The 25405-nt window shown below is 43.0% G+C and overlaps 1 protein-coding gene across 1 annotated transcript in view; it reads right to left on the reverse strand.

Annotated features, from left to right (window-relative positions):
* epha8 (eph receptor A8) overlaps positions 1-21696 on the reverse strand; it is a gene marked incomplete at both ends in the record, with an annotated part of 96102 nt that extends 74406 nt beyond the window's left edge. The window contains one exon of the mRNA XM_079156746.1: positions 21609-21696. Within this exon, the coding sequence (XP_079012872.1) occupies positions 21609-21696 (88 nt within the window). The remainder of the gene's footprint in view (positions 1-21608) is intronic.
* Positions 21697-25405: the final 3709 nt, after the last annotated feature.

Consider the following 25405-nt stretch of genomic DNA (forward strand, 5'->3'; position numbering starts at 1 on the left):
CTGAGTTATGACTTGTACACGAGCGATAGGAGTTCAGTGCCGTGTTTGCTGCTTCGCTTTAATGTGACAGGAAACCGCGCGGGGAAAAAAAAAACAAGAGGACGGGCAACGATTTGCTCATTATTTACTTTTCTCCCCCGGTGCTCCTTCACATCCTTTAAGAAGAAAAACAGAAGTGCAGCCCGGAAACTCTCGCTCTCTCACACTCTGCATCCCACCTCCGCCTTTATGGACAGATTCCGTCACAGCGAGCTACAAGTGCAGTGACGAGACAGATGGGATTGAAACAAGCCTTTATTTTCACACTGGCTGACGAGAACGAACGATTCGACAGCAGTGAGGAGGTTCAAGCCTTTGTTTAGGCGGTGGAGGGGCCGAGTGCCTCTCCTCGAGGACTCTGGTCTTGAAATTGAGTTTGTTACCATTTTCACAGCGTTCTGTTCATAACAGCAAAACAAACCGGCAACACCAGCCCGGACAATTTCTCCTCTCGCACCCCCACCCTCCACCCCCCGTACTCCTCCACATCTCGGAGAGCGCCGAATGAAAAAGCTGTCCACCGACATGAGAGCTTGTTTTTTCTTCGCTCGCTCGGAGACGTGCCACATATTTCCTGGGGTGGTGGTCAACTTTCCTCCTGCCCCATTACTCCCCCCTCCTCCTCCTCTCTCTATCCGGGCTGGTGAGCGGGCGTGCGTGGAACGCCCCGCGGCCTGGCATTCATGTCGCAGGCATGTATCAAATCAGCCAGGCCCCCGCCAACACTTTTGGAAATGACACTCACTTGCTCTTGCTTTTCACACACACACACACACACACACACACACACACACACACACTCCATCCGTCCCTAACAGTGGTCACGGGCGGGCTGAAAGAGGGAGCGTATGTGTCTGAAGTCAACATGGAAGAATTATGTGGAGGAAGTGGAGTTTGCCCGCAGCACCATACAGCCGAGAACAACAATGACGCCTTTTAAAACACTCACACACGCACCCACACACGCACACACACAGAGAGAGAGAGAGAGAGAAGTGGGAGGCATGGAGGGAGTAAATGGCAGAACAGAGCAGATGCTCAAAAGCTCATTTCCACCCCAAAAGACACGGCCATACATTTTAAAAGAGGATAAAGTGCAGCCATTAGTCTACGCCTATACACACACACACGGCATATATGCATACATGCACACAGAAAAATGTGGGTTGTTCCATTTTTGGGGAGAAAAAGTGAAACAAGCAAACACACACGTGGACAGCTAACACATATATGTACACAGAGAGAGAGAGAGAGAGAGAGAGACATTGATGGTGCAGCTCTGGGGCCAAACAGGGACTATGACAGCTGTGTAATTATCTCTTCAACACCTCGCGTTCTCTAACAAGCTTCTCCTTCTCTTCTCTCTCTCTCCTCGCCGCCCGTGAAGCTCCTCGTCATCGCCGTGAACAGAGGAGACGATAAAAGCCTTCGCCGCAGAGATGAGAGGAGCTCCACCGAAAAACACCATCCCCCCCCCCCCCCCCTCTTTTATTTTCACACACACACACACACACACACACAGCCATCTTCAATCCTTTCTAGTTTTGTTTTGCATTTGCTCCACAGTCCTAACGCCAATTCCCCACTCTCCCATTACGAGAACAAGTCCATATAAATTACTAACTCCGAAAAAAAAGAGAAAAAAAGCACTCCCAGCCTTTGTTCTTGCAAGGCGGCACAAACCAATACAAAATGTTTCAAAATAATTGTTTTTGCCTTTTCAAAAAAATGTGTTTTAGCAGTAACGCTGATGACAACTATAGTGATCCGTTCAGGGACATGTGCCGAACTAAATTAGACACGTGAAATGAGAGGTGGAATAGAATTAAGGGTGCTCAATGGCTCCTTTGATTTGCGAATTGTTAGCTTGGTGCCCCTGTGGCCAAATAGGGGAGAAAGGCGCACAGAGGTAGAGTGGATCATGTTGTTGATGCACACAAGGACACTCAAGTTCACGAGCACGGCGGGTGCCGAAAACAAGTCTCTTCAAGCGTTTTTCAGATCTGAACCATAAAGTAAGAGAGGCGAGACAGCGATTCCTCAGGCATGACTGTGCTGCACCACATACATTGGAAAATATTTTCTATTTTTAGGCAATAAGGATGTGACTCACTCGAAGACGCCAGGCATTTTTTACAAAAATACGTACTCCTGAGGTTTTGGAATATTTAAGAAAGATTTGGCTGAAATTTCTTTTCCACAATACACCACGGGATGTGTTGAATGTCGACGTACCTGAAACAATAAGTTTCATTTATATGTGTCGTATCAGCCTCGTATAAACTCGAAAAACTACTTGGTTCAGGTTAGAAAAACATCATGGTTTGTGTTACTTAATAACATAATGTAGAAATAAAACTAGCGTGAATAAACAACAAATGCCCTTCGAGCCTTTTCTTACGAAACACTATAAGAAGCGTAAAGTTAATGGCAATTATCTTTTGAACTAAATGCTAACGTCATCATGCTAATATACAACATGCTGTTGTTTGAATGCATGTTTTGATGGTATGATGTTTCCCATGCTCACTATAGTTTAGCGTGTAGACATGCTAACATTTGCTAATTAGCACTAAACACAACGTAGAGCTGAGTCTGATGGAAATTATATTGGGTATTTGGTCATACACCAAAGCATTGGGCAAATACACAAATGTATCAAAGTATAGTATCAAATTCCATGACAGTCCAATCAAAAGATCAATGTTGCCATTGCTAAAGCCATGCTGCTGGTGCTGCTAAAAAAAAGTCATCTTTTCAAATATGTAATTGACAAAAAAATCTGAATCTGTTTTAAAAAAACCTCATGTGCAACACGGATCTACTTGAAGGAGGTAATCTCCTCCTTGTGCCTTTTGAATCCTTCGATAAAAACCTCATTGGCCATCAGTGGAAGCTTGGGCCGTGAACAAATAACCAAGAAATAACAAGATATTATTTTGGTTGTTAAATCATGATTTATTTAATTCGCTTTTATATTTTACAATTTTACTTAAAATTAAAAAAATATATTGTAGGACATCCTGTATGCTTACATAACAAACATAAACACAATGCCACACATTCATTTTTAGAATACATGTTTCCTTCACTAGAGGTAGTGTAAACAGTGCAGCAGTAAAAGGTTTACTATGCCAGGAACCCCTTTTATTTTACAGAGCAGGGAACAAAATTGTGTGGCCCTCTGGATGACAAGTGCGCTATAAATAAACCACAACACATGGGACCGAAACTCCAAGCTGCGATCACACCCAATACATAACATATTTGTGTTGCTGCAACTGCTTTCTCCCACCCCGACATATGTCACCACACGTTATGCCGGCTTTGTTCTGGTGATTTGTCCTCCTTTCCCCTTCTTCTTTCCCTCAACATTATGTTAGTGTGTGTTTTTTTGTTGTAAACCCTAAGAACTGATAACAATGTTCTCATGAAGAACATCCTATTTAGCATGTTTAAACAGATAATACACTTTGAATAATGATTTACAACACTTATAATATAGTTGTAAGCGGGTATAAGGCCCATCGAAATTGTTAATTAATGGATTTATCAACTTTTATATCTTGTGAAGCATCTGTAATTGGTGTATTATGAGAGGTACAACTGACAATATAATAAAACACATTTGTACATTTTATATGGATATGACATGTAAATAAGTTAATATAAAGTATTTATCTATTTCACAACATATGCTGATTAGGGCCATGAAATGCGCCTGAAAGCTCGGGGAGAAATTTAGTTTTGTAATTCTCTTTGAGAAAGATTTCTTTTGTCATTTATAAAAAAATTGTTTTTAATGATTTGTACATGTGTTTAAACACTTAATAAATGTTTTGTAACATATAATCATAAAAGTTGACAAATACATAATAAACACTTAAAAATGTCCTGACATGAGCTTAAAACTATATCATAGTGTGTAAATAATTTAAAGTATCCAAATATGCTGTATGCTGCTGTTAAATTCAAAACAACAGTTACACGTGGCAAAAATGAAATTTGAACTATGACTCAATTCAAACCACAATTAAAGTCGTGCAATCGAGTGCAAGTGTTTGAAACAAAATTCAAAACGGTAACATTCAATTCAGTCAATTCAATTTCAAGAGTTTCCATCAACTGGTCAGGAGCGTTAGGTAAACTGAGTAGAAGAAGCAGATGTTACAAACCAGAAACTAAACAAGTCACCTTGGCCATCTAACCATCTACAAGAGAATAATATATAAGGTATTTAGTTTTTGGAGGGGGGGGGGGTTCCGTTTGGGTGTTGAGCTCAAATATCAACAAACTTTCTCCAGAATCGCTGATTCCACCTTTAAGTGTAAAAGTTAACTTCAACTGCTGCTCCCCTCTGTCACAGATCACTACCTTCTCATCAGTGATGAGCATTCACAGTCACATACAGTGTGTGTGTGTGTGTGTGTGTGTGTGTGTGTGTGAGCTGCCCTGAGAAATGTATTCACAACAACCCACCTAGAACTCATCACTAATCTCAGTGGGACAAAACACCATCAAGTCCAACTTTCTGCACTCTAATAACACTCATCTGAGGAAGAGACGATCGATAAGAGCAGGGGTGCACGTTGGCGACTCTGCAGATTTTGTTTTGGACCGGCTGCTTCAAGGCTTTATTGCTCTGTTAAACAGTAAGACGAGGACCATGAAGTGCCGATTGTCAGAGTTCAACCTGCCGGGTTTTTTTAGATTTGGTGAAAGAGTCCTTGACATTGTACCGAGGCGGCATGTTACACTTGGCTGAGATTGTAGACAGAAAATATTTTGTTTCTGTGGAAAAAAAAGGAACGGGACATTCTCGCTGCAGTCGTGAATTACAAACATGTAGAACTACTTTTGTTGTTCCTGCCCTCCTCCTCCACCCCAAGTCATTGGTTCTCACCAAAAGGTGCAAATCTTCATCGGCAAGCAAATACATAGTTTCACTTTTTCAGAGGCTCAGTATTTTCCTTGAATATCTGGTCATTGTAGTTTTTAACAAACGTTCCTCAAACAGGAGGAATTAGTGCATCTGTTGGGGACGACTTTCTGCTGCGTATTAACATATATTTGGTGCTCCAGTGAGTATTTGGGGAAGCAGGATGGTGTATGTTGGATTGAGGAATAATGATAATAATAATGAGGAGGAATAAGCAACCCGTTCTCTCTCCCAACTCTTCAAATACTGACAGTTGGTCAGTGCCCTTCAGCATCTGTATAAGACGCACCAGGCTTTCAACCAACTTCTACGTTAACCCATCCACGTCATTCCTAGATGGTTAGAGCAACACATGTTGTATAAAGAGCGAGAAACTCTGTGTATGGCGGGATAGAAGGGAGGCTGGGTCAAACAAACACAGGACTTTCAGCCAGGAAACCACTGTTATCGTCCAGTGTGAAACCAAGTCAACATTGACTTATTTCACCTTAGTTGTGTTACGAAACTTCAGTTAACTTAAGCTAGTTACGTAGCATAAGTACTTCATTTAACTTGCATGTAACAAGCATAAACTGTACGTGTAGAAGTCTATTTTGAAGGGAACCCAGTGCGTCATAGTTTGAAGCGTAAGGCCGGGGACTAAGTATTTGAGTTGGAATGTGTTGGGATCTATATTAGGACACATACAATACTTGAGTGGTGAGCAGGACTGCGCTGATCCCGCTAACCTTAACACATGGGGTATAGGCCGGATATCAATGATTCAAATTCAATACTTCTTCCCAGGATGCACTGGGTAAAGATCAAAGTACGCCCTGGAATGACACATATACACTTGACACTTTACATATACATTTCAAGTGTCTGGAATCCATATAAAATCCACATGAGACACACCGATTAAGACACTTCCATTTACATTCCGCTAAATAAATGCACCGCTGTTTTTCAGATCACAAATCTGATTGCAAAGCGCCTTTGTTTTGCCAGGGTGCCCGCCATCAGGGCGCCCCTCCTCCAGTCCAGAAGGAGGTGGTACGTGATGCACCTGAAGCCGATTTGATTATGGCCATAAATGCCAGAGGAACTTTATTTACAACGGTTTAGCTAGCGTTAGCTAGTGACACAAAGGAATCGATCGAGACACACTCTCCTTTTACGTCTAAATTAAAATGTCGAGCTAAAATTGTGGTTTGGTCAGTGGTGTTGCATTTCTATGGTAACGTCTTTTCATCTTAGCCGTGCTGTTGACACTCTTTCTTTCTTTCTTGCTCTATCCTCTTAGTATTTGATGCAGCAGTGGCCCATTTCCCCACAGGGATCATTAAAACGTAATCTCATTACCTCTACACCTACACTCACCTTCTTCCCTCCTCCTCCTCCTCCTCCCCGTCTCATCTTTCTCCAAACTCTCCCTCAAGTTCTTCTCCCCAGAGGCCCTCTTTTTTCTCCCTCCGTCTCCATTGTGGTGTAAGCATTTTGTTCTCGTTGCAGAGGAAGCAGTGCAGGCAGATGGAGGGAGAAGACTGCTGAGAGACTTATTATGACACTCTGATGCAGACGCCCCAACATAAAAAAAGCTTTTTCTTTTTTTACTTTTCATCGTCTCCTTCTGAACTCTCCTCTGTTTGTATGGTGAGTGCATGGAATGAGAATTAAGAGGTTTCAAGTGGTAAACAGAGCGAACAACAGTAACCAGCCAGAATCACACACACACACACACACACACACACGCTTTAGCATACCCAAGGGGGAAAACCATGTATCTCAGTCAAGTTAAGTGATTTTTCCATTTCCATTAAGGTTTTTGAATCACAGTGATCAGAGATATAGAATTGAAAGGCATCAACAATGAACAAAAACATTATTCAACTTTGTGTATCAGAACTTTATTTTGTCTCCTTTCCAGCCATATTAATTCTATCATGACTCCTCACATTCATCTTGTGATCCTTCAGGAGGGGCCCGAATCCTTCGCTGAGGAGAACTGGACTAAACTAACAGTATATTAAGTCATAAAAACCAGCTGCACCTCAACCAGTAAAATGCTATTCACATATCAGTGCAGGAGTATTACCAATCTATAGTGTAATACATGAATACATATCAAACACAGGGATATTCTACTGCAGCACCAGTGCTGTTACTTCTTTCTTTTTCAGTATATTTTGCTTACAATACTTCTGTACCTTTACTTAGGTAGAAGTTTGACTGCACTTGCTATGGATCATTTTAACAGTGTTGTATTGGTGCTGTTATTCTAGTAAAGAATCTGAGTACTTCTTCCATCACTGGTCATTTCAGAAATTGGTATGTGATGCATGTTACCAATGAAGTATTTAACATTCAACATCGACGACAGTATAAACTAACGGAGACCCAGGAGGACTCTACAGGCCACATATGGGCACCATCCATCCCAGTAGACTTGGTTTGTTAAGTGCACCCAGAGTAATAGGACTCCGTCCCATGCTTGATACTTTTTTGATGAAATCGTTAGCCGACTCGTACATTTTTGATTTGTTGACTAAACCAGATCGATGCTTTTAGGGGACGACGAGCACGGCGCAGAATTCTGATACGTTTCAGTTTACTGATGAATCGCTAAAAAAAAACACGGGAGTCATTGTGAGACGGCACTGTCCTCATATGTAATGAACTAATAATCAAATTAGAAAGACATGAACGCAAGATTTCAGATTTGAGTGTACCTGTGGATGTGCCTGCAGTGCCTCTTATTTATTGATAAGAAGTCATGAAACCTTTTTTTGTTTGTTATCACAGCACCAAGGCAGGGACTCCTTTGCACCTATTTCATGCATGGATCCGCTGTTTCTGTAACCTCAGTCCTTTTTTTTTACACTGTAGACACAACAGCACACATCATCATCACTGCTGGAGCATCCAGAATTGTTATGGAAATGAGGTACGCAACTTTTTTTCCCATAATATCAGCACAAAATGCAATAGAGACAGCGCTTTTTCTTCAAAAAAAACAAACAGCGGAATGTATCGGTACAACACCAGAGTTCGCACCTTTTTTAAAAATTACAGGGAGTGGGCGGCGGAGCTGGAGTGTTGTTGAAATGATTCGGTTCACGCTGACCGGCGCAACCCGGGTATCTTAATTTAGCAGGTGCTCCCGGCCTGGAGCATTGCATTTGCCTGCATAGTGTTTGCTGCATGATGGAGGGCGGAGGATGCTCAGGGCCAGGAGAGGCTCATCCTTTCCCAGGGGGGAAAAGAGGAGCGAATAGCAGGCTGCTGCTGCCCGGGCCTGCCTTCCCCCCCTGGGAAAACATCCAGAGGGGCATAGACGTTGCAGGGGAGAAGCTTGCTGAGCTATTTATAGAGGCAGGTAAAGGAGGAGAGGTGAGGATGGAGAGAGAGAGTAGGACGGGGGAGAGTGAGAAAGAAAAGGGGAAACAGAAGAGTCTGAGCTGCCTCGGAGATCCGGGTCATCGATGTCCGAAACACCCGCGGAACCGGACAAAGCCCTTGACTTTTGCCATTGGTCCACTAGTGTGAAAGCTAACAAAGTATGCCTCAACTTATTGATTTATGGCGGAGGGAGTTCACGCGGAGGTCAGCTGCGCTTGCACTGAGAGGCAGCGAGAGCAGAGAGAATAGTTGAGTTGAGACGACAGAGATATTTGATCGATACCAACTCGCCTCGCAGTCCAGAGGTCTCTGTGATGTTTCCATACGAGCCCGGCTCTCGCTCTGCCTTCCTCTTCAATAAGTGAAAACGGCTTTTATTCTTTATTTATTCCAACCCCCCTCTGTACGGTTCTCCTTTGCAGGTCGGCTCGCCTCAGCCCGCGTGCTGCATGTGTGTCTCTATTTCACGCCGACGCCGCCTTTAATCATTTTCATCGTTTCAGCGAGCTGACATTTTACATACAGAGCTCTCATCATCTCCGGCTTGCGCTTAATGACGAATGGTGATAATTACTGTCAGTCAGTGGCGTCACGTCAGTGTTTCTGCTCTGAAGTGTGCATGCTTGAAGAGAAACGAGCGTGCAATATCATTAGCGAGATAACATCATAAAGTGGGCCACATATTGAAGCCATGAGTAACGCATAAAATATGAGTTATATCAATTAAATGAGGGGGCCCCGACCCTCAGGACATGGGCCGATGCTTAATAAAGTTATGTCTTTACAACACGTTCTCACTCCCAACTCGTCAAATACCAACGCGTGGTCATTGTCCCTCTGCGTCTGAGAAGCATCAGGCTTTTAATTAACTCCAATGTCAAGCCAGCCACGTTATTATTAGAAAGTCGGAGCAACTGACGTAGTAAAAAGACAGAGAACGTCCCATAGGCACTCCTCAAATTGATCTGAAAGATACGTATTACCATAAAAAAAATCCCTCAAAAAACAAATGAAGATTTGTCTTCATTCACCTCCTTCATTGCCGTGTATACTTGCACGTGTGTGTCCGTGCAAGTATACCATCAGAAATGTCTTGATAAATTAATCAAATGCATTACAGAGGTGAATTTCACGTGTGGATTTACTTTTGTTTTCTACGAGCAAACAAATTCAAGCAAACCTTCAGGAGCTGAAATCGATCAGCCGTTTTATTCCACAGTAGAATTCTCTGTATTGTAGTGAGTGTGAAGGGGAGACGGAGCGGTGACGGCCGTTAACTGTCAAACAACGTTCAAATTAAAAATGAGTGAAGTCATTGGTCGTAATTGAAACAGGACGTTTTTCATTCACAGTAATTTAACAAATAAATAAATAAATGCAAAGGCAATTTTGTGGACTTGACCGGTCTTGAAATAAAAAAATCTAGAGACCGAGACAAGACATAGACCTTTAAAAATAGGTTTTCGACCACTACTACTACAACACCGGCATGAGGCGCCAAGCCAGTAATCCCTGAAGTATTATAGATCATAATTGTGATTAATAAGTGTTCTCTCGTTACCGAAGGTCTTGACTGTTTAAGTGTCCGCATGCATGTAGGTGGTCCTGATGCTGTGGGCCTGAATGTCAACAAACACCAGCAACAAGAACGTAGCTGCATGGTGCAGTATCAAAGCATACATCTTTACATTCCACACATCGATGGATTACCAAACGGTCCAGACCCAGGGGCCCACAGTGTCAGGGGGGCCCCTGGCCTTCACTTACGGTCACAGAGACACGTGCCAACCAGGAAGTGACTTAAAATGACAATAAAGAGACACAAAACTACTACAGAGACACAAAATGACCAAAAGGGGAAACACAATGACCACAAAGAGACACAGAATAACTACAAAAGGGGCAAATCAATTGGTCATAAAGAGAGATGCTAAGAGACACAAAACGACTACAAAGACACAAAATGACCAAAGGGGGAAACACAATGACCACAAAGAGACACAAAATGACAACAAAAGAGGCTGGACTAGCTACGCAGCTGCTGGACAGAGCCATGATCTGTTTGGTGAGAAGTAATAAGGAAAACAAACACACACATTTGGATTAAAAATATCAGTTGACTGACTGTTTTTTTTCTTCATCGTGTGGATTGCCCGCCCCGTTCACTTTAATAGAACTGGCACCAAAGAACGAAGGAAGGAATGCTGTCACGATGACATAGTGAACCTTCCTGCTTTTATATATTCTTTGCTCTGCAGCAGGAAATAAACGGAGACACATTTGGACGACTGTAAACTGTACCATGACGAGAGGTGGTGAGACCTCTAGCATGTCAGTGCCCAGGGGCCCATTGTCTTATAATCCACCTTTGACTCCATGTGATGACGTGCCGCTGCATTAATGTGTTTGTTTCCACCACAGGGTGACGTGTCGGAGTGCGGAGCATTGCAGCGCAGAGCTAACCTGAGCTGTTCCTCTGTCATCACAGTCTCCAGCCCTGCAGGGGTACACGGGCTTTGTTGTTAATCTAGTTTGAGTGTGAGTAGGTGAATGACTGTAGCAGTGTGGGTTTAGTATGAACAGAAGACAGAGGACAACAGAGGAGAATAAAGTGGCTCTGTTTGCGGGTCAGCCACGACTAAATCCTCCCATTAAACACTGGAAAGATTGTCTGTAAGATTTTAGTCTTCTTTTCTATTTTCAGGATTCACTTTTCAAATTTCTTTCAATTGTAAGTCATTTTCAGGCAAATTTCCAGATACTGCCATGATTATCTTTAAATTTGCTCAATTTCCACGGGATCTCAACACTGCCCCGAATAGTCGCGTTGAAGGTAGTGGTAAAAAAAAAAAAGAAGCAGAAATAAAACAAGTAATAAATGAAATAAATGACTCACAGGTGACAGAATGGCTAAATGTAAATTTGCAGTTTCAACAACTCAACTTTTTCTAACCTTTTTGTTGAATCGTTCTGACCGGAAGACATTACATCACTAAAGAGTCTCGAAATACTCTGTTAAATACTATGATACATTTGCTGTAAAACGGTGATCGTACGCCCGTTAAAAGTCAGGAGGTGAGGACAGGCAGGGGGAGAACCTTTGTACAGCACATGCTTTTTTTTTTACATTAAACGCTGTGGTTACTACAGCGGGAGGTAACTCAGACGAGGCACTGATGCAAGACATTGAAACAGACTTTTACAAACCTTTTTTGCAAAATTACCCTTCATTTAATTTATTCACTTTCTCCTCTTCTCCTCCCTTTCTCGTCCTCCCCTTCCTGTGTGTATAAGTTAAGACAGTTTAAACGCTACAGCTCCTTTAAGACGAGTCACATACACTCAGAGTTAACATCGTTCCCACAGAGGTGCGTGTGTGAGCGAGCACGTTAATTTGTCCGTGCGTGTTTGTATTATGTGCCCACGCGCGTCCGGGTTTTCATCAGATGAGAAATGAGCTATCTGCCCCCCGTCTGCCCGCCACATATTAATTACATCATACCTGTGATATATGGACAGATTACAGGGTGTAAAACGCATTATTTCCTTATGGAAACAGGCCCCAGGAGCGATCCATCAGCCTGCATCACGGTCGGTTCGGGGCTCGCTACATCACACGTGAGCGTGCTGCTTACCTGCCACAACCAGAGGAAGCAGTCCTCCTGTGCAATTTTTAGGAATTCTAGACTGTCCTCACCGGAACAATGACAGCATTGGTTTTCCAAAAGAGCCAAGGATTACAGTGAGGTAACCTGGCAAGTTGACTTTAAACTTCTTAAAACTCTTAGTAAGGTGTTTGTTCAACCCCTTCTCACTCACAACTCGTCAATTACTGATGCTGGTCGGTGCCCCTCATCGTGGGACCACCGAGCACCGGGTTTCAATTTTCACCAATGTAAACTTATCCATGATACATCGCTAGATGGAAAGAGCGCCACCCAGGAGACTGCTGTTCATGTCCTGTGTGAAACCAAAAGTCAACACGTTGACTCATTTGCGTCGACTACTTAACTTAAGTAGTTTATGTAACTTACATAACAAAGCTACTTATTTGAACCCAAGCTACGATGTTTTCCTGAACCTAGCCAAGTAGTTTCGGTGCCTAAAGTGAGCCAAATTAAACACTGAGTAAAACTATATTTGATCGTAACAAGCACAAACTGTTTGTTTCCCGTGAACATGGAAGTTTATTTTGAAAAGATAAAGATAAAGAGGTTTTTATTGTCATTGTAGTGATACAATGAACCTTCGTTTGGTAGTCCTCAGCCAGCCAGCAGCAGCAGAACCTGTTGATTCCAGGCAACAAAACTACATGTTTAGGTTAAGGAACAGATTGTGGTTTGGGTTCAAATAAAAATGTCTGCTGCATAAAATAACTACATTTGTTACGTAACTTGCATCAGTTTTGCGTCTGTTTAAACTCTTCAAAAGGTGAAATGATAAAAAAGTGACCCCAAAGGTGGTGATGTGTATGGTGGCCAATGAGGTTACCGAGGCTGATAGTCTTTGGTGGCCACCCTTGACTGCACTTCATGCTCAAACTGTAATTGTTGGTTTCATTTAAACACGACACTATTAATTGCCTAAACTTGACCCTGACGAACAACGTCGTCCTGCTGAAAGGATTAGGTCGGCTCAGACGACGCTAATACGGGCAGCTGTGGGACGGCAATGACAAACAACCTGTTTAGTTTGGAGGACTTGTTGATGAACTCACACTCTCGGCTCGTTGCTGTTCGAGGGGGGGGGGGACTCTTTTCACAAAGTGAGCCGAGCACAATCTCTTGAGTTTGACCTTATTAGTCGGATGGTTCTTTGTAGGCGCAGCTATTGGAACAGGTTGGCAGGTTTTGCCGGCGTTTATCAAGAGTGTATTAGACCTTCGCTGGGCTTCTATTAAACTTAATGAACATTTAAATCCTTTAATGGATTGAAGGGGAATTGAGAGCGGGCGAATTATCAGCTAGACGCTCTCCGCCGGCGTTGATAAAGACACCCGCCGATGGAACTCGAAGAGACGGTCGCCTCCCCCCCCCCCCCTCTCACTTTGTTCCCTCCCTCGTGACCGTCTCACACTCTCCTTGTTTCTCTCCTTCGATCCTTCTCTCTCTCTCTCTCTCCCTCCATCACGCAGCCTCTCTTTCGTTTCCCAACACACGCTGTGTTCCCCTGTCCGTCTATAACAGAGGAGAGGAAGGCTGCAGCTACAGAACCACATCTCCGTCATTCGTCAGTCCCCCCGCGAAGGGAACATCACAGATCTCTCTCCAGGAGGGATGCGCTAACACAACCACAACACCAGCCCGTTACAGAGCTGTCAGCCCGTTGCCCGCCACTGTCTCTGTCTCTCACTCTTGCTTCATCCTAACATCAGGGAAGGATCCTCTGCCCCACTATCCCAGCAGAGCAAGCGAAAACATGAATTACCCACCGATGCAGCCGCGATCACAGGGCAGAGCGGAGGCGGGCCCAGGGGCTGCTGAACTCTGGCCAGCCCGGCGTCAGGTCTTGCTAATGGGTGGAAAAGGGGCTCAAGAGAGGCCCCCTGCTTTACTGAGGCCTGGTGAGCTTCTGGAGGACTGGCAGACACTGCCGTATTGATCTGGTAGCTCCTATATTCCTGTCGACAGCTGGCTAACAAGGCTGATGTCTCAATAAAGGCCAGTGCCTTGGGGAGGCCGACAGAAACTTGTGTTAAGGCGAACCGGCAGACAGATAGAGGGAGCGGCTCGCGCCCTCTTTGGTTCTTCTAATGCGCTCCCACGGCGCCGCACATACCGGCCCTCCCCAGGCGGCAACCTCAGGTTCTGCCGAGTGAAGCCGAAGTGTCTTAAAACTTGAATTATCTCTACTGGCCAGCAGGGGGCGACTCCTCCGGTTGCAAAAAGAAGTCAGATGGTATAAAAGTCTATAAGAAAATGACTCTACTTGATTTATTACCCCATTAAACATTGTTAACATGATTAAATTATGGATCAGTTTAGAGTCAAACAGACCATAAAGCAGAGTATGTTTTAGAGCGGGCTTACTGTGATTGACAGGTTGCTGCTGCTACCAGAGCCGTATACGCCGTCTCTACGTCGCTCCCCACATTCCAAATATGGTAACTTTGTTCATCAGTTGCAAAAGAAACAACATGACGACGGCTGTATTACAAGATGGAGACGAGTTGAGGCTTCATAACGGCAGTCCACAAACCAATGGGTGATGTCACGATGACTACGTCCACTTCGTACACAGTCTAAAGCCCTCCCCCCTCAGGACCACGCTGGGAACTGCTACAGCCGAGCAGGAACTGAGAATGAGTAATAAATACAGTACTCTGTTAGCACGGTATGCAACCCCTTACCAAGGGGTTGCATCTATACGGACACACACACACACACTCAAAGAAAGGAGCATGGGACAGAAACGCTTGTTGACCGGTGTGAACGGCTGCATATGGCGGCACTTCCGATCCCATCTGAACCACGGTTCCTGTCCTCTATAGCCCACACTGCAGCACACATGAGCATCTGAAGGGGGATACTTCCATATGAGCAGAGCGCTGAGCGATAACATGATGCACAGCGGACTACAGGACAGGTCGATTCTTTTTCTTTATTTTCATTAGATTATCACTTTATTTTGTCATATTACTTTTTTTCCTCCGAATATTAAAGACTTCTCAGAGAACACAACCCGGATTCAGACAAATGAATCATTGGACATGAATAGGTGCCAGATGCACATTTAACGAGGTTACTTCCCAAAAGAGGAGGGAAGAGTGAATCATGCCTACATGTGTGCTGACTCAGCGGAAGTATCATTAAATGAGAAAAGATCTACGTCCAGAATAAATGTTTGAAAGTGATACAGGATGCCTGAGGGTCTTACTGCATTATATTAAATTAAAAAAACAATATTCTACCATAAAGTGGTGCGTGGAAATTCACCAGAAAGCAGGAAATGAAGTGTTTGACACTCAAAACGTCCTGATCAGCAGACCCTCCTGCTTCATATGTGATTCCGCAATTATGAAACGATACCTACGTCCTACCTTACAGACTGTTCCTAGAGCCTCCCACATCTCCTAATGCTCTTCTATCTATTATAGACCAAGAACTGACAGATCTGAGTGATTGAGCGAAACAAAAACAAAAAAACAAGTGTGTGTGTGTGTGTGTGTGTGTGTGAAGGAAACACACTGACACACTGACTAATGAGGCCGTCGGTCTATTTCTGATGCATGAGACTTTAGGATATAGTTTAGTTTATCTGATTTTATATGGACATCCCAGTAGTATTCAAATTGTATCACACATTTATGCACACGGATCAGATGCACTGTTTCTAGTGTTTCATTAAAAACCTGTCCACAGGAGGCTTTAAAAAAATCAAAAGAAAATACATCACATAAACATCCACATAAACATCTACATCCATACATACATACACATAAACATTCAAATACATATACACATACATTCACATATACCGGCACAAACAAATCAACAAATACATACAAACACATGTCCTCTGTGTGGTGGAGGTGGAGAGAGGCAGCGCTACAAGTCACTAAAAGGTGTTAGGAGCTCAAATATGAGACCCGTGAAGGAAAATATCTTTCCTTGTCAGCGAGCCTGCTGAAGTGTCCTTGAGCAAGACACTGAGGACCTCACACTTCTGCAAATTCGTCACTTATCTCAAGAGCTTAAATGCCTTTTTCCTCAGTAATCTGTTGCAGAAAGGTTTCCACTCCGAGCTATTAATCACGACAAGTTCTTGTGCATTTTTCCTCTCATGTGATGTGTCTAAACATGCAGCAGGTGCACTCTACTAACTGAGGAGAGATCAATACAAATAGCAGCATCTGCTGTAGCAGCGATCAAAATGAAAACCCTTTTTTTTCCACAGACAAAAATTCCATCTTTGCCTTTTTATTTCACAAAGAGGACAGAACTGCAGCTCCCAGCAGCCTGGCTCCTTTTCAACTTATCCCTCTTCATTTCCTGTTTTTCCTGTGATTTTGTTGCTTATAAATTACATGTTCAAATCTTTAAATAATGAATAAAACAAAAAAAAAGGGATTGTCTTTTTTTGGTGCTCGTGGTTCCGTGCCTCCGTGTTTCTTTCCCCCCTCGGTCCTCCTGCAGCAGAGGTATGTGGGAATAATCATCCACCTACGGTTTTTGCTCATTAGCAGCGAGTCCTGCTCTCTGCATGGGTCTTTTCATGTTCCTCAGTGCTAACAACAACCTGAAGGAATGCTCTCTGTCCTCGCTGGGGAAGGCGACGGTGCGAAACAAGTGTTCAGGAGTTGAATCGGGGACAGTGCCCCGCCTGAAAGACACTGCCTCCATACAGGCGAATGAGTCACACACTCACATCCATCGCTTTAAAGCGGGGCCAGAACGATTGATAAGTACAAAAAAAAAAATCAGATTGGCAGTTTGACACATGACAATGTCAAGCGAGTTCATTTTTTCGTGCGCTGCAACTTGGCGTTCCCTCCAGCCGACGTCGATGGAGAAACTCACTGAACAAAATCAGAAAGTATTGTGATTTCTCCAATCCGGCAACGGAACACCGGGTCCTACTGGGAGTCTCGGTAAACGAGACGCGATGGATCCACGCCGACGCCGTCTTCTGTAAACTAACTCAAGAAACACAACAGTAACTTGTAACATTCATTTTATTTTGTATTTTCCCCGTCCAGCAGATAGCGCGTGAGGGGAATGTTTATGTGAGTTAAACAGACGCCGGTTACGTTTCACTAAATGCGACAAACTCGGGTTTGGTTTAATATGATGAAACATTGTGAAATTGAATTGCAGGTAATTTTTTTTATATAATTCCAGCTTGTATTTCAAAGTGACTTTTTTCCCCAAAAGTCTCTTTCTGTATATCCAAACGCCATTTTCCCCCCAATGACAATTTTATTTAGTTTCATCACAAAGTCAGACAGCCGGACCCGGACCCCCTTCAGAATGTTGTGCCGACATCTTAAATGCGGCCATTTTAGTCCCTCAAAATAAGACAGATTTGATGTTTCTCCTCTGAATTGTTTCCTTGAAAATATATTATTTCTGCACTTTTAGGGACTTTTTTACTGCAGTGAGGATGTTTAGAGTTCAAAGCTTCCTCGGACTACACAGTTCTGGTTTGAGGACGTACTGTTTGTGTCGTGTTTGTTGTTTTGGTTGCCGGCGAGGAAAAGTGTCTGAAACAAAGTTTAGAAAGTGGAATCCTAAAATGTGCCCTTGTATCGCAGGAAAATGCCACGACCTGTGTTCAGAAAAATAAATGACATAATACACATGGTGAAACATGCCAAATACATACAATTAGTACATAATATACCCATGAAATTGCGTCAGCTCATTACTATAAATATATTTCATCTCAACACTCATTGGCTGTTGCTTTGTTATAAGCAAAGAGTTGATCACAGACCGGATCTGCGCTCTTTGTGTCAGGTTGTCAGACTTTGTGATGAAATGAAATAAAATGGTCATTGTGGGGGAAACGGTGTTATGATATACAGAAAGAGACTTTGGGAAAAAAAAGAGTTACTTTGAAATAAAAGCTGGAATTAAATAAAAAATGACCTGCAATAACATTTCCTAACATTTCATCATAATAAACCAACACAAGTGTATACAATTATTTTACAGCTGTATAGTTGTATTTTTTTAACGAACCATCTGTATTTATTTATGTTATTTATTCAATGAATTATTAAAAATCGTGATTGATAAATTACTAAAAGAAAAAAATGTATTTTGACTTGACGGACTCCATATTTGGCACAAACATCGTCTCACACACTTTTTACAATAGAGCGAAAAGGAAAGACGGAGGTTGTGTGCTAAAAGTCGGCGAGATTGCAGTTTGAGCTACAGTATTGTCCAATGAAAACCATGTATCTTATATTTATATATATATTTAACATTTCATTATAGAGGAAAACTAAAAGATGAAGTGTTCCCTGAAAGACTGATAAAGAAATAAATCATTTGAAAAACCCATTGGATTATCTGAAAAATACAAAGCTACACCAGGTAACACCAGGCTTTGGAGATACATGGTTTTCACAGTGACAGTATGCATCGGAAAGCGCTTTTTAAAACTTTATAAAGAATCCGTGTTTTGCAATGAAATCGTCTTAACCGTTTACCTCTGATACTACAGCGTGCGCTCCGATAAAGGAAGCAAAGCCGTACATCCGCTTAAAGAGCTCCAAACTCCGGCCCTGCAAATGAAACCTGCTGGTAAACTGAGCTCTAACCTTCCTCCACTACATCCCCCGCTGGTCTCACTGATCCCAGCCGCTTATTCTCTTTTTCTGTTTCTGGATTAGAAAAGAAATCTTTAATAATTACAGTGTCTCTCAGGGCACACGATGGATTTATTTTCACACGTTCTATTGAAGGGAAACACATTACGAAATGTCAAAATATTACAGGTTTGTCTTTTGTCCTGTCCCTCCACCTGACCATACATACACACATATGCACACACACACACACACACACTGCACTCCGTTAACAAATAAGTGACGGACGCTTGAGTGACGATGTGGACCAGATCAAATACATATATATATATATTCAAAATATACATTACACAAATGAAAAACCTCATGGTGTCAGTGAGTGGTGGCTGAGTGCAGCCTGTCTGCTTTATGTGCGTTTGTGTCCACACAAGAGCAACATGACTGCAGACATGAACAAAAAACAAAATGGCCGGCCATGGCTCCTGCTCCTACGTCAAACGTATACAAACACAGCGTCTGTCTTTCGCGAGTGCCCCTTAAGAGTTAAATGTGTGTGTGTGTGTGTTGTCAAGTGGAGCTCTTCATGGTTGTGCGAGCAGTTGTCTGTTCCTCCACCTATTTAATTTCAAGCTCGTTACAAAGGTTGTCTCCTCCACGAACATGTAATATTCGTTATTGCCCTCGAGTCGCAGCCGAAAACCAAAGCGAGGAGGCAAGATGACATTTTTGCCACAATCATCTTTTTAAAGGATGCATTAGTTGTCAATTAGACATTAACTATTTGTTTGGGCTTAGAACAATTTTCACCCCTAATCACTTCCAAAATAGATTGAAAGCAGTTTTTGCAGGATATATACAAAAAATGGACTTGTTTAAAATTAGTGCGCGCGATGAGAGCAAAATCTAATTTTGTTATATTCACAACAGCCGTAGTGAGTGAGAGTTTCTAGGATGAACTAGTGTCAATAGAAATCAATTGATTCATTCCCATTTATTAAAATGTCAAATTACTTAATGGGACCATCATTTTTAAACTGCTCAGTTTTTTTGCTCATGACAGCAAATAACAAATCGTGACAAATAACAAATCATGACTCCAGTCAGGTAGTTCAAAAGACGTGCACATAATAATGTGTTGGTCTGTAAAGGTTCATGTTGTTATTAGCAGGAAAGCTAGAATCATTTCAGCGAGATTCGGCTTCAGTGTCACATGCCTAATGGCTGTTTTAAGGGGGTTCTCCAACCCGCAGTCATTTTTAGGAAAGAGTTTTGGCCCAAAATGGAACTGCAGGAGCATCATGGTGTGACGTACCGCAACATCCAGCCGAACACCCTTGCTGCATGTCACATCCCTCTCCTATCAGTCTCTCTCTATACTGTCTTGAAGGTAGAAATGCCACACAACAACAAGAAAAAACCCAACGAAAGGAAATATAACCAGCTTCAGTGGATCATATCAGTTTCGAAATGTGTCTCACAATCTGGATTAAACGCGTACTGTATATAAGACTTAAATACCTATAAATGATATACTAACAAAATCTTTATCAATTCTAACAAATAATAGGATGAAACTGATTGCAAAGATTTTGTTGTGGTGATTTAGATTTTAGTAGCAGTTTGTGTTTCCAACCGATCAGCGACACGGCGATGCCTCCTGCGGTTTAACACGGTGGGAACACGCTCAGACGAATGACGGGACGGTAAAACACACAACAAGGAACTCTTGTTTTCACACATCTGGAAACAGACGGTCAGGTGCGCTCCGTATTCAAACCGGATCAAATAAAGCAAATGTTTTGAACTCGGTAAGCGGCGAGCAGGTGACGGGGCACACTGCGCGTTATTTCTCCAATAGCACTGAAACCGTTAATCGGCAAAATATGCGACGATCATCACAGGAGAGGTCGAATGAATGTGAACGAGGGAGGGGAAGATTGGGACGCTTGACGTGGAAGTTGGTGAGCGCATTCGCAAACAGGAGCAGCGGCGGGGAGAAGGTAACGACGTGCAAATAACACAGGGGTGGTGATGTCACGCGTGGCCGTCGCTGAGGCGACTGGACCCGACAGGCTGTCCGTCCCCCCTCATGCTCCGTCTGACCCGAGGCGGCCCGACTCTCCCGTCGCCACTTTGCTCAGCTTAAACACAGGACAAGCGCTGCCCTCACTTCTCCACTGCTGAGGTGATCACAACAGATCTCGCTTTCTTTTTATTTCTCTTCCTCCTCTTCTTCTTTTGCTTTTTTTTCTCCCCCATCCCCCCTGCAGGGGCAAGCTGAATGTTGCCGTCGGGGGACGAAGAAGGCCCTAACAGTCGAATCGCTGCCGTCACTCAACCTCCTGAGACCAGACCTATGTCAAGGACCCTGTCTCACACACACACACACACATATAAAGAAAGAAAGGCGCCAGGGGACTTTGTGGTGTGTGTGCGTGGTATTAGTTGAACAAGTGACAACAACAGTTTCCTGTCTCGTGGTGGAAAGATAAAGGGCAGGAGGATGGAAGTAAACAAACCCAGGCCGGGGCTTAAGGGAGCAAAGTGTGCCGTGTGCGACAAGAGCACCAACACGCGCACGCAAAACCACACACACACACACGCACACATAATTTCCAAAGCACTAAAGAAGATGTTCACTTCGGATCAGGGACGAAAAAAAGGCGTAGACGTGCACACTTTTGGCGTCACCGCCTAACCTCGCTGCAGACACATGCGCCGTTTGCTGCGGCCCGACACGCAACCCCCGGGCAAATATGAGCGATGTCAAAATGAGTTCACACACACACACACCCAGATTTCCTTGAGTTGCCGTGCGAGGCAAACTTTGATGTCGTGCCCCCCCCACGGATTGTGACATGCAAACGCACCCTCTAAGTGCGTCTGTTTGTGCCATGCGTCAGTGTTTTCCAGGAGCTCCACATGTATGAAGTTAATCCCATCGGCTGTCAAAGTCAGAGATGATGTATTTTTTAACACACACACACTTACCTTCGTTGCTGTTAGTTCCTACGGTGCCCAGAGCCTGTAGTGATATAGTCCATAGCAGCATCGCGGCCAGCCCCGGATCTGAAGCCATGGTGTTCTCCCTCGCACCCCGCCAGTCTCCCTCTGCCTCTCTCCCCACTTACTCCCTTCTCCCTCTCTGCCACTCGCTGCCTCTCTCTCTCTCTCTCTCCTCTCCTCCGTCTCCTACCGTGTCCCAGGGTTTGGAGCGAGAGCCGGCGGTGAGGCGAGCGTGTGTGTGTGAGTGTGAGGGCTGCGAGCTCATTGGGTTGGAGTTAGAGCCTGCCTCTGTGGCTCGCTTCAGTCTGCCGGGCTCCCTCGCACACACACACACACACACTCACATACATACACTTTCGGCAGGCAGCCGGTGGAGAGGGAGGGACCAAGCACGTCTGTCAAAGTCTCACCAGCCAATCAGAGCGCGGGATCGGCCGGCGCTGCACACTAAGTGCTCTCTCCGTTGCCACACCCTCCCATCCTACCTGCCTGGCCAACTCTCACTCTGTTTGTCTCTCTGGGTCATGAGCCTCACCCTCCCTCTCTCTTGCTCTCTCTACTCCACTTTGTCATCATCGGCTTGCTCCCCCCCTCCCCTACACACACACACACTCTCACCTACCCAGTGGCAAATATCTGAGTGATGGGATGAACCGCAGCATGTCGGCGAGGCTCAAGAACAATGATCGCTTATCGATCTCCTGTATTGTGTTCATAAAGCTATTGTCTACAGTATGTCCAGGTGCAGAGGAGTGTGTCCTCACATGGTGCTGTGTGTGCGTTTGTGTGTGTGTTATTCAAGGACTATGATCATTTATTGATTTGTGTGATAGCCGGGAACTCTGCAAATGTGCCAGATCACAGCACCTGTCCAGATCAATTGGTTTTTCTCTCTGGTTATGCTGCAACACACACATACACACACACACAGTCGTGTTTCCATCACTGTAGAGGACATTGCATTGACTTACATTCATTATTTGGAGACTTAGCATAACCTAAACCTAACATTATGTTAAAACAAGCCTTCACCCTAAAATGTAATGATTTACATTGTGGGGATGTGCATTTTGTCCCAAAAAGGAAGGCGAGTCCCCACAATGTGATGGCGTAAACAGAGGTCCCCACAACATTAGTAATGCCCAGAAACACACACACATCTTCCTTCACACACTGCTGCAAAGTGGCCTGAGCAGCGTTGAAGTAAAATCATTACTGGTAGTTTAAAAAGCTGATAGAATATTTTTAACTTTTTAAAACTGATACTGTAAACGGTTGACAAAACAGTCTCACCTCGAGGCCCATGTGGTAGCTGTTCTGGGTCTGAGCTCTTCATGGAAATCATGTGATATTTTATCGAAAGCTCCAGGACAACTTCTGAATGGAAGAGATGGAAGTGAGACTGTTTCTGTCAGTTTCCGTTTCTAATGTCAACAATAGCACAACAAAATATACTCTTTCACTACTACTATGCTACTACTCTTTATAGTAATATTAAAACTTCTCCTGGTAGTTTGTTTTACTACTACAACTATTGCTAATTCTATGCTACAACTACTTATTTTACTACAACTATTAGTATAATAATTATCAATGGTGGTTTTAGGCAAAAAAACATAGTTTGGCAACTAATAATTTGGACAGATGCAAAACCAGAAAATTGCACAATTGTACAATTTGGCAAAATTTGCTATTTCTCCTCTGCAGAGCAAACCCAATTTGACCCCGTTGTCCATGTTTGTTAACCCTTTTCAAAAAGACGCTTACATTTCTGACAGCCTGGTCTTGACCAGGTACTATCCCCTACCTATGACACAAGCCGGAAGCAAGACAACGTCTTTTCTGACAAGCTAGCAGCTCGCCATTTTTTTCTACTCCACTCCACCTTAAATCTGATTATTTCTACCAGTGCTTTGGTTTAAAGCAATATCCGGCGACTAGTGGGCACTGAGGTGTCCCCAGTTTCGGTATTTGTTAAAAGCAATACCAACTTCTGCCAATTATAAGCAAATGACAATTTGCAGCAGGGCGGGGCAACAGACAATCTGCCCCACTTGGCATCAAATTTGTGCCATTATTGTTTTGCCAAAAGCTTTGAGCAAGTGTATTGTTGTTTTTCCTACACTTGGGAAGAGCGTGGGGCTATCCCCACATGGCGCCATCTCGAGCCAAGCACAATTATAACACAGTTTATAAAGGATTCTATCTTGCTACTGACCTTAAATTGTAGAATAATGAAAATGAAGGTAGCAACCAAGAATGTTTATGTCATACATTAATCCAAATAATAAATTATCCTAATATTCCTTTCTAAATTACATAATAATCACTAAAACCACTTTTGCAAGCAGGTGGCAGGCTTTGCCCTAATTGCCCCAAATTACCCGTCGCCACAATAATTTGACTCATATTAATAATCTGTATATTAGTGAGTTATTTTACGTCTCACAACCACTGCTACTATAATTTACCAATATGATTCATAACAATAATAACTACTTAGTTTATACTACTACTACTACTACTATGACATAATGTTATTTGTATTTAGTTGGCACTGCTACTACAATTTATACTGTTACCCCTATCCGCTATTACTAAAAATAATAAGACACTATTACTAATTTCACTCATGCTAATGATACCATTATAATTACTAACAAAATTGAATTATGAAATATGTGTTATTTGAACTTTGTAACTGCTCCCACAAATACTACTAATGCTACTACTAGTACTGCTACTACTAATAATATATTTATTAATGGTAATAATACTACTACACAGAATCTAGACAGGGTTAGGGTTAATTACAAATATTTGTGCTGTCACTACCACAACTACTGCTATTAATACAATAAAAACAACTAGTAATAATAACAATAATGAAAATACTGGCAATAATGATGCAGATGTATTATCAACTATAATAAAATATTAATAATGAAAATGATACTGTGCTTAATTCACTATTACTACGAGAAAATAATAATAATGCTAATAGTAATTATGAAGATGTGTTGTATCAATACTACAACATATAATAATAGTGAAGTTTACTGTTAATACTACCAGTAATTAATGCAATTGATAAAACATAATAATCATTGTTTTACCAATTCTAATAAAAATACTACTACTATTAATATTCTAGTTAGTGTAAATACAACTAGCAAATAATAATCATAAAATAATAATACAAATAATATAATATAATAAAAATGCTACTTGTACTTTTGTTGGTTTTAAAACACCATTTAGAGTTGTTTAAGGCATTTAATAATTGAAAAGGCTTGTGGATACAAAAATATTGATGTTATTGTAAGTTTATAGTGTGTTTACTGAGACCAGCGCCGTGTACCGTGGCCAGACGCGCTTTCTAGTTGTAGCTGTGGGTCTAATGTGTGCAGGAAGTGTGTGTGTGTGTGTGTGTGTGTGTCACAGCGCTGCTCAGAGGTCTGCCAGCACTGCTGCCGTGCCGAGGCACTGTACGCCCGTAAACCCCGGAACGTGGCAGCACAACACTGTTGCCGCTCGGCTGCCATCACGACAAACGGCCTCCACCACCACCGCTGAAGCATCACTGATGGGGAGCGCTTGATTTTCCTCACACACACAAAATCCAAGGAAAATATCTAAGACTATAAGTGAGGAATGTCCCTGAATATTGAGTGTGAGCATACATGCAGCTGCCCCCCCCCCCCCCCGCTTAGTGAGGGACATGGAGGGTTAGTTGATACGAGTGTCCAGGCCAAATTGAGGCAGCACTACCCTGCCAAACC

This window comes from Pholis gunnellus (assembly GCF_910591455.1).
Source record: "Pholis gunnellus genome assembly, chromosome: 3".
NCBI lineage: Eukaryota > Metazoa > Chordata > Actinopteri > Perciformes > Pholidae > Pholis > Pholis gunnellus.